Below are 10788 nucleotides of genomic sequence, written 5' to 3' on the forward strand. Positions count from 1 at the left end.
TCACATGATAGTATGCAATTGAGCCAAACACATGCAAAAAATTATAATCTTCAGCAGGTTTTCCATACCATTTTTCAAATGGTGTCGTACCTCCAATAGCGGCAGATGGTAGACGATTAATGAGGTGGAATGCATATGTTATTGCCTCAGCCCAAAATTCTTTGCCCAAGCCAGCATTGGACAACATACACCGAACCTTCTCCAGCAAAGTCCGGTTCATGCATTCTGCCACTCCATTCTGTTGTGGTGTATTTCTGAAGGTGAAATATCTCAAAATGCCATCATCTTTACAAATCTTATTGTAAATATCATTTTTGTATTCTCCACTGTTATCTATGCGAAGACACTTTATCTTTCTGTCGGTTTGAGTCTATATCATCGCCTTCCATTTGAGAAAAATTCTCAGCACCTCATCTTTGGTTTTCATAGTATACACCCACACTCTCCGGGAAAAGTCATCAATAAAGGTTACAAAATAGTGTTTCCCACCTAATGAAGGTGTTTTGGAAGCACCCCAAACATCAGAGTGAACATAATCCAAAATACCTTTAGTATTATGGATTGTTGTTCCAAATTTAACCCTTGTCTGTTTCCCCTTGACACAATGCTCACAAAACTACAAATTGCAAGTCTTTACTCCTTTTACCAATCCTTGATCTGATAAAATCTTCAAGGATTTTCCTCCAGCATGTCCCAAGCGCATGTGCCACAGCTTGGTTGCTTCTGCCTTCTTGTCATCACTGGATGTCACTGTTGTTGTCCCAATAACTGTACTACCGCTATAGTGGTACATGTTATTATTTTGCCAAATTCCCTTCATTACCACTAGTGCACTAGAGCATATTCTCATTACCCTATTTTCTGCAACGATTTTGAGCCCCTTTGACTCTAGGGCTCTTACAGAAATGAGATTTTTCTTCAATTCCGGTACGTATCGAACATCTGTTAATGTTCTGATCAATCCATCATGGTTACTTAATCGGATTGAACCAATACCATATGCGGTAAGAGGATTGTTATTTGCGGTGTGAATAACTCCACATTCTCCTTCTTGAAAATCAATGAACCAGTCCTTGTTGGGACACATATGATAGCTACAAGCTGAATCCATCAGCCATATGTCAGATGGTTTTAATGGCTCAGTTGTAACTATTGAGAAATTAGAGTCGTCACAATCAGCTACATTTGAATCCATGACAGCCTTTCCATTGTTAGGTTTGGCCTTATTTTTCAACTTTGGACAGTCTTTCTTCCAACGCCCCATTTATCGGTAAAAGGCACATTCATCTTTGCTGGGTCTGGATCTTGACTTGGATCTTCCTTTCTTCGTTCTCATATGATTTTGAGAATGACCTCTCACGACCAGTGCTTCTCCTTCGCCAATCTTTTGTTTTTCTCTCTTTCTTTGTTCATAGCTGTACAAGGCAGAACAAACTTCTTTGAGAGACACTTCATCATTCCCATGAAGTAGAGTAGTTTCGAGGTGCTCGTACTCATCGGGAAGTGAACTTAATAACATTAAGGCCTTATCTCCATTACAAAAAGTCACGTCCATATTCTGCAAATCTGTCGCCAACTTATTAAAACTGGTGATATGATCATTCATTGTAGTACCAGGAACATATGTGAAGCATAACAGTTTTGTTTTCATGTAAAGTTTATTTTGACTGTTTTTCTTCAAGAATTTATCCTCCAACACATTCCACAATTTACTTGCAGAAGCTTCTTTTGTGTATGGATACTTCTGTTCTCTTACGAGGTATGATCGAATGGTACCACAAGCAACGCGGTTGATAATATTCCAATCTCCTTCTCCGATATTGTCTGGTTTCTTTTCTTCTCTGGCAATATCTAGCCCTTGTTGAAAAAGGACATCAAGAACATCAGCTTGCCACATCCCAAAATGTCCTGACCCGTCAAAAATTTCAACTGCAAATTTTGCATTTGACATAATTCTTGTCATAAACGAAGATGCCAACGACGTATTACTGATACCTGATGTGGACTCTTCATTTTTATTATCTCCTATTTTGCTACAAATACTATTTATTTGCTGACAGTACAGAACACCAAAGTAATTCTTTTATGATCTGGAAGTTCAGACTATGCTGCAACCACAGAGCATACTAAGATAGAACCTTGGCTCTGATACCAATTATTTCGGAAGCCGAATATATAGAGAGTGATTAAATCATAATTACTATATCTAAAGGTAGCTAATAAATAGTAAATGAGACAATAATAAAATGAACACCAGAAATTAACGAGGTTCGGAAAAATTTAATTTTTGCCTAGTCCTCGGACACAATAAACTCAAATTTATTTCACTCCAAAACTACAAGTGAAATACTACAAGAGAGAAAGAAGATTTAAATGCCTTAGGAGATAAGAAGGCAAGTGAGAGATGTTTACAAATGATCAAAACCCTTGCTATTTATAGAAGGAAAATGACCTTAATAATGTCATGCATAACATCATATTAAGTATGAACATGCAATGTAAATGCATGAAAAATGTATCTACCAATTACTTCCTAAAATGAGACTTCAAATGTTCACACTAGTTCACATTAATCTTGTCAAAATTCAACACCCTCAAGTTGGAGGTGTGGTGAACACATCTAACTTGCCTAATGTAGCATTGTGTTTGATCCCAGCCAAGGCTTTAGTTAGAACCTCTGCGAGCTGATTGTTTGTTCTGATGTGGTGGAGAGAAATTAAACCTGCTTGTAGTTGATCACGTACAAAATGACAATCTACTTCTATGTGCTTGGTCCTTTCATGGAATACTGGATTCTTTGCAATATGCAATGCAGATTGACTGTCACATAAGACTGAGATAGTCAAGGAAAATGGGATAGTCAACTCTTTAAACAGTCTGCTTAACCATACCAGTTCTCCCACTACTTTCCTCAAAGCTCTGTATTCTGTTTCTATAGAGGATAGGGATATGGTCTCTTGTTTCTTAGATTTCCAACTAATAGGATTGTTACCTAGTAGAACTAGATAACCTGTAATGGACCTCCTAGAGTCTGGGTAGGCTGCCTAATCAGAGTCACAATAGGCCTTAACTGTGTGATCTCCATCCTTTGACATGAAAATTCCTAAGGTAGGATCATTCCTCAGATATCTAAGTAAGTGAAATGTTGCTTTTAGATGAGGTTCTCCGGGCTCCTGCATGAACTGCCTTAAGTGTTGAACACTGTATGTTATGTCCAATCTGGTGTTGGTTAAGAAGTTTAGTTTACCTACTAGCTTTCTATAATAAGTAGGATCCTGCAGTATTGTCCCTTCTTTGGCCTTCAGCTTTATGGTAGGATCCAAAGATGAAGAGCAAGCCTTGAGATCCAGACAATTGTACTCCTTCAGCAAGTCTAACACAAACTTTCTTTGAGATATGATGACCCCATCATCTTTATACACAATCTCCTATCCTAGGAAATAGTGAAGTTCCCCCATGTCCTTGATCTTGAACTATTCATGTAGGAATGCTTTGAGTTGTGCAATGTCTTGTTAGTCAGTCCCAGTTAATAACACATCATCCACATACACTGCAACATATACTGAGGACTCTTCATTTCTTTTGTAGAAGAGTGAGTAGTCATACATGGAATGTGTGTAGCCCCTTGAGCACAGTGCTTCAGTCAGTTTTGCATACCATTGTCTACTTGCTTGTTTTAAACCATAGAGGGACTTGTTCAGTTTGCAAACCAAACCTGGTTTTTCTACAACTAGTCCAGGTGGTACCTGCATATACACCTCCTCATTGAAGTCTCCATGGATAAAAGCATTATTCACATCCAACTGAGATATGGACCTGCCTTTCTTAACTGTTGTAGCTATTAAGGCCCTCATTGTTGTCATCTTTACAACTGGTGAGAAGGTTTATGTATAATCTATTCTTTCTTGCTGAGTGTAAACTTTGACAACCAGTCTGGCCTTGAACCTCTTAATACTGCCATTTTCTTTGTGCTTCACCTTGTATACCCATTTACAACCAATTGCATGCTTCCCAGGTGGAAGCATTACCAAGTCCCAAGTATGATTGGAATATAGTGCATCAAATTCCTGTGTCATTGCAGCTTGCCATGCAGGATCAATGGCTGCCTCCTCATATGATAATGGCTCCCTGTCATGACAAATATTTCTCACAATAGTCTGACTATTAGGAGTTAGTAGATCAGAGGCAATATGGTGATTCACAGAAAATAAAGCATTTAGAGGAGCAGAGTTTGTCTTGAGGTGAGGAAGGGAATGAACATAGTCTTGTAGGTAGATAGGAAGTTTATGAGTTCTTTGTGACTGCCTTGTTGGTTGAACTTATTCTTTGTGTGTCTGTTCATTGTAGTATTGTGATGATGCATCAGGTAGTGAAGAAATAGGTGCTGCATAAGGTGATGGAGAAGTCGCATGTACATGTGACATACTATGAGATATGTTATCTGCACTCCTTTGATCACTCAGGTTTTCAGGAATCTGAGTGATATTTGTATTATTAGAAGGTTGCTCACTTAGGGACTCAATGAAGGGGATTGGATAAGGGACAAATGATTGAGAAGATTTATTCATATTGACTCCAAAAGGGAAAATGGACTCATTAAACACCACATCTCTGGAGATATGGATTTTTCTAGTAGCTAGACTCAGAACCTTGTACCCCTTTGTATTGAAAGGATACCCAACAAACACATGTGGTATTGTTATGGGCTTAAACTTATCCCTATATGGTATTGGTACAGTATGGTAACATAAGCAACTAAAGCTCTTTAGGTAAGAATATTTTGGTTTTCTTTTGTACAGTAGTTCATGTGGGGTTTGATTATTAATAGAACTGGAGGGTAATCTGTTTATGATATAAGTGGAAAAGAGGACACATTCACCCCAGTATCTCAAAGGTAGCTTGGATTGGAAGAGAAGGGCTCTAGCTATTTCAAGGAGGTATTTGTGCTTTCTCTCCACCACACCATTTTGTTGTGGTGTGTAGGGACAAGTTCTCTAATGAATGATCCCTTTAGACTGAAATAACATAGTTGCTTCTTTACTAGTGAACTCTAGTCTATTGTCTGACCTTATGGACTTGATAGTTACACCAAACTGGTTTTCTACTAAGTTCATGAATTCTTTGAGTATCTCAAGAGCAATGCTATTGCTGGACAAAAGGTGAGTCCAAGTAGACCTGCTATAATCATCCACCATAGTTATAAAGTACTTATATCTATCATGTGTAGGAACATGATATAGACCCCACAGATCAACATGTAGAAGTTCAAATATTATGTTAGTTGTGCTGGTTTTCTGAGGGAATGGCAGTCTTTCTTGTCTAGCCATTGGGCAAATGGTACAGTTGAATGGTTGTTTGGGAGAGAAGTTCGCAGGTATAGAGGTAATGTTCTTTATTTTGACAAAGGGGACATATCCAAGTCTATTATGCCACAACACATTTACATTGTTTTCAATACAAGAATGAGAAAATATACTAGAAACTTCAGAAGATGGACTTATAAAGGAAACTTGTTTTTAATAGCTGCACATGGACTATTTACAATTGGAGAAGAAACACACTTATTTGTATGTAATGGCATATTTACAATAGAATGAGAGGGACAGTGTGTGTTACAGGTGCAACAAGTAGAAATGGTGGGTAATGTGTGAGTGGCCTTTACTGCAGAGCTTGTACTATTCTTCTTCAGACAACTTGGGCACAGGATGTACAGCCCATCTTTCACTCTACCAATCACCAGAGGCCTCTTCATTGAAGGGGCCTGCAGTATGCATCAATGTTTAACAAAGGCAACAAGACAGTTGAGATGAGAGGCCAAATAATGAACATATATCAAATTGTATCTAAAGGAAGGAACAAACATCACTTTGTCTAGAGTGATCTTAGAAGTGAGTATCACACTACCAATTTCTGTCACCTTTACCTTGTACCCATTTGGAAGTATAACTAATAGGGGATAAGGTAAGGTTATTATATTGGTTAGCAAGGATCTGTTAAAAGTCATGTTGTTTGATGCCCCTGAATCTATAATCCATGAGTCAGCTTTGTTCTTGAAACATTCACATGACAGTTTACCAAAGTCAATTGAGGAAGTACAAGTTATCATACCTGCAAAGTTTGTTGTTCCTGATGCAACATTAGTACCAGTTGTGCAATCTCTTCCTCCTCCTGATTGAAACTGCTGCAGTAGGTTCACCAACTGGTTGTACTCCTCTTGGGTGAGACTTACACTTTGAGCATTATCATGACTAGCACATTTCTCAGTCTCAGCAGGTTGAGTATCGGTGGTTGCTACATGTGCATTGGCTACTGTTCTATTTCCTCTATTGAACTTGTTATTGTGATTGTTGTTGGAATTGTAGTTGTAGTTGAAATTTTGCCTAGGATTTTGATTGAAACTGCTTTGATTTATGTTTGGATTCTGATTTTGACTAAAACTCTGTGGGTATCCATGAAGTTTGTAACATTTCTCTTTGGTGTGCCTTGGTCTCTTACAATAATCACAAAAGGCTCGGTCTTGTTGTTGTGATTATTACTGGGAGAATAGTTTGTTCTGAATATCCCAGGTCTTATTGTGCTAGCATTCAAGGCTGATGACTCCAGAGCCAAATGACCGTTTGGCTTAATTTCTCTCTGCCTTTCCTCTTGAATCAGCAAAGAAAAGGCTTGGGCAATTGAGGGAAGAGGATTCATCATCAATATGCTGCCTCAAACTACAGTGTACGTCTCATTCAATCCCATAAGGAATTGTATCAACCTCCTATCCTGCTCAGCTTTATGCATGCTCTCCTTAGCTCCACATGTGAAGTTACAAGTGCAATGAGATTTGGCAATCAAAGTGTTGAGTTTCTCCCATTTCTTTTTCATTTTTGTGTAATAACTAGTGAAATCAAGGGCTCCTTGGGATAGATCATTGATTTCTTTCTGAATCTGGTATAGTTTTGTTCCATTTGTCTGATCATATCGATCCTCAAGTTCTCTCCACAATTCGAATGCATCTGCTACATACTCAATACTATTTGCAATTTCCTTAGCTAAGGAGTTTAGGATCCATGAGGTGACCATATCATCACATCTTTCCCATAGGCAAAATTTTGATGAATCTGGATTTGGTCTCTTGCATTCTCCGTTGATGAATCCCAGCTTATTCTTCACAGATAATATTCGCATTATACCTCTTCTCCACGATCGATATCCAAAGTCATCAAATGGAATAGGGACTAAAGTTGCTCCGGAATTATCAGATGGATGCATATACAAGGGACTACTGATATCAACACTTGACTAATTAGGAGATTCAGTCATAGACAGTGTAGATTGATTATCGTCTTCGACAGTATTCATCTCGTACAGTACAAAATCTCTAAACAATTGAGGACTAGAAAATGGTGATTACGAATTTAACAACAATTTCCAAGCAATTACAAATTCATAAGCAAATCATAACCTTTTTCACAACTATAGCTTGAAATCGATGGAGAAATGAGTTTGCATGTGTGCGATCTAATTGAAATCGACACTGACGGAGACTGAATTAACAGATCCTGTGAAGCGAGTCTAAATTGATGCTCCTAGATCTGACACCATATCAAAACTCTCAATGAAACGGTAACCCAAAGCTCAATTGAGCTTCAATGGTGAGAGGATCTGAACCTCTACGTCATGAGAGGTCACTGTGAGAAAGATGATGAAGGAAGGGATAGAAGAATATTCCAGAATTTTTCAATTCATTAATAAAGAAAAATAAGTGGAGCCTCCACTATATACAATCGAAAGCTAAGCTAGAAAATGAGCTAATGAAAGTCGGTTAACAAACTAATTTGTACAGCTGGCATTTTTAACTAACTAATGACTCCACTAACTCCTTACTAACTAACTGATCAGCTAACTAACATACATAATTAATATTAACATGTACATTAGTTACACTTATCCTTAAAGTCAAGAATCCATCTTCAATTAAGGAATATCGGCCCATCTCTTGTTATACTACATTGTACAAGATACTTTCCAAGATTCAGCCTAAAAGGCTACAGGTCGTCATAGATGATTTGGTGGACAACTCTCAGTCTGCTTTTGTCCCAGGTAGGCTAGGCTTATAACTGATAACATAATTCTCAGCCATGAGCTGGTTAAAGGCTATGGGAGGAAAGGTTTGTCACCGAGGTGTATGATGAAGATTGACATGTAGAAAGCCTATGACTCAATTGAATAGATTTTTTTGGAGCAAATCCTAATTAGTATGTCTTTTCCTGATAAATATATCCAATGGATCATGAGTTGTGTTAAATGTGTCTCCTATTCGATCTTACTGAATGGTAAACTAACAGCACCTTTTGAGGCTAGAAGAAAGTTAAGGCAAGGGGATCCCTCCCCCTCCCAATAATACGTTTTTATAAACCACACGCTTACTACAAGAATGTATCATGATGAGAATCAAAGCAGTCTTGTGAATGCCCAGTTCTCTTGTATCCCCTTTTCTATTTGTCTTAGCCATGAAATGCATGAATAGAAGTTTGAAAACTCTGAGACACATACCTGACTTCGACTATCATCCGAGGTGTGATAAATTACAGATAGTGCAGTTAGGCTTTACTGACGACCTTCTTTTGTTTTGCAGGGGAGACATTGTTTCAGTCACACAATTCCAGCCACTACTTGATAGAATGGTTGGAAGGATCACATCATGGACCTCTAAATTCTTATCCTATGTAGGGAGGGTTCAACTAATTAAAAGCATCATTTTCTCCATGCAAACTTTCTGGTCCCAAATATTTATATTACCTACAAACATCATACACTTGATCGAAGCTATGTGCAGAAAATTTCTATGGACTGAGGGTATTGAGATGACAAAGAAAGCACTATTAGCATGGAAAAAAGTGTGCTATCCAAAATCTGCTGGGGGTTGCAATATTATTGACACATGTACCTGGAATAAAGCAACAGTAAGTAAGCACTTTTGGAATCTGTGTAAGAAAAAAGATAGATTGTGGATCATATGATTACATAGCTACTACATTAAAGGGAGGCAGTCATGGGAAGTCAACCCTACAAAAGCCTCGTGGATGGTAAGGAAGATAATGAATGCCAAGGAAAACTTCGAGCTAGCAGGATATGGCTATGAAGAGCTATGGGGTGGTCTGAGGAGCTAAACCGGGCAATTAAATTTGCAAATGGAAAAAAAGCCACAGCTGAGATCTATAGAATGACGTTGATTGGTAGTGCGTACTATGTATGGCAAGAGAGAAACCAAAGAATTTTTTTAAGGGAAGTTGAGAAGTGTTGAAGTGATTAGCAAGCTGATTGTCCAAGATGTGCATTGCCGAGGGAGCTACAACAAGAAGATTGCTGGACAACTAAGCAAGATGAACTATTACCCATAGGTGATATAACTTGACCATCATATCATATTATATTATATTAAAAGTAATAAGCTCCTACTTTCAAAGTCAGTTTACAATAATACCCTTTAAAATATGAGTGACCTTTAATTAATCATATTTGTCCCTAATGAAAAATAGTAAACCTTTAATTAATTAATTTTTTAATTACTTTAAGACTAGCAGTTTAATGCTCTTAAGACTTAATTTGGGTTCTTTTTTTGTGATTATGGGGTATGTTTTGTTTTTGTATCTATATTGTACTTCAATTTTCCTGAAGTTCTAATAAAGTGTAAATCTGGATGCTAATGGAACTAGAAATACATTTAAGAAGGCCTTAACCCTACCTTCAAGAAGGCAGAGAGGCTATTTCCGGTAGACCCTCAGTTCAGTAAAGAAAAAGGGAAAGCACAAGCACACTAAACAAAAAACCGAAGCAGAAATACACAACTAACAGTAGGAACCATTTTTAAAAACTTAAAATACCTCATTTAATTTTTATTTCAAACTCAAACGTATCTTTTAACAATATTTGTAATTTTAAAAAAGTTTGTACTCACTGTTATTGGGTACACACGCAACGCACGTGCCCAGAAACTAGTATTATAATAATTATCCAGTATAACATACTGGAGAACAAACATTCAGAGGACAGACTTCCCGTATAATATACTGGACAAAATTTATTACAAAACTCCATAAACAAAAAACATAATCAAAAACCATCCAGCATAAAATACTAAGAAACAAGCCTTCAGAAGACAAATTTTCCGTATAATATACTGTACCAAATTTATTACAAAAATAAAACTCCATAAATAAATACTGGTAAGAATTAAAAAAACACAATCAAATATATCATGTAAAACAACACATAAAAATTATCATTGTGAGCACCTAATTTTTGACTATATTTGAGTTTTTCATCACTTTTTAGTATGCAAATATACTTTAAGTTTAATCTACATATTTTAGCTCTTATTTCTCTTTTTATATATTTTACATAAGAAAATTGAAAACAATAAAAAAAAAGTCACATTTTTAATATAAGCTTTATCTTCATTTATAAAGAAAGAAAATGTTTTCCAAAAAAATATATTAGTTTGATAAGTAAATTTTGAGCGATTAGTATTTTATCTTGCTATTTCAAGTTTAGGAGTAGTATTTTTATTGTTTCATCTATTAATCACTAAAAGAAAATCAAAATCACAAAAAAAAAAAAGAAGATTTAATTTGGACCAATTCTTCTAAAGTCTTGCTTTGTTCAAATGTCAAGTCATGACCCAAATTGGACTAAACCTGAGCCCAATAGCCAATGACCCATCAGATGTCCTCTCCCCAAAACCCTACATCTTTTCATGTCTCATGTTCTCATTCAAGAGATAGCGAGCCGCACCCTCCACAA

At 36.9% G+C, this 10788-nt stretch overlaps 1 protein-coding gene across 1 annotated transcript; it reads right to left on the reverse strand.

The window, feature by feature from the left end:
* Positions 1–6708: 6708 nt before the first annotated feature.
* LOC107791691 (uncharacterized) lies at positions 6709–7254 on the reverse strand. Its single transcript, XM_016613791.1, has one exon. The coding sequence runs from the start codon at positions 7252–7254 to the stop codon at positions 6709–6711; it is 546 nt and encodes a 181-aa protein (XP_016469277.1).
* Positions 7255–10788: the final 3534 nt, after the last annotated feature.

The sequence above is a fragment of the Nicotiana tabacum genome, chromosome 19, assembly GCF_000715075.1.
Source record: "Nicotiana tabacum cultivar K326 chromosome 19, ASM71507v2, whole genome shotgun sequence".
In the NCBI taxonomy this organism is placed as follows: domain Eukaryota; kingdom Viridiplantae; phylum Streptophyta; class Magnoliopsida; order Solanales; family Solanaceae; genus Nicotiana; species Nicotiana tabacum.

What these genes read in the sequence shown, in the direction of transcription:
- LOC107791691 (XM_016613791.1), bottom strand. Translation starts at nt 7,254, where the DNA reads ATGCATCCATCTGATAATTCCGGAGCAACTTTAGTCCCTATTCCATTT.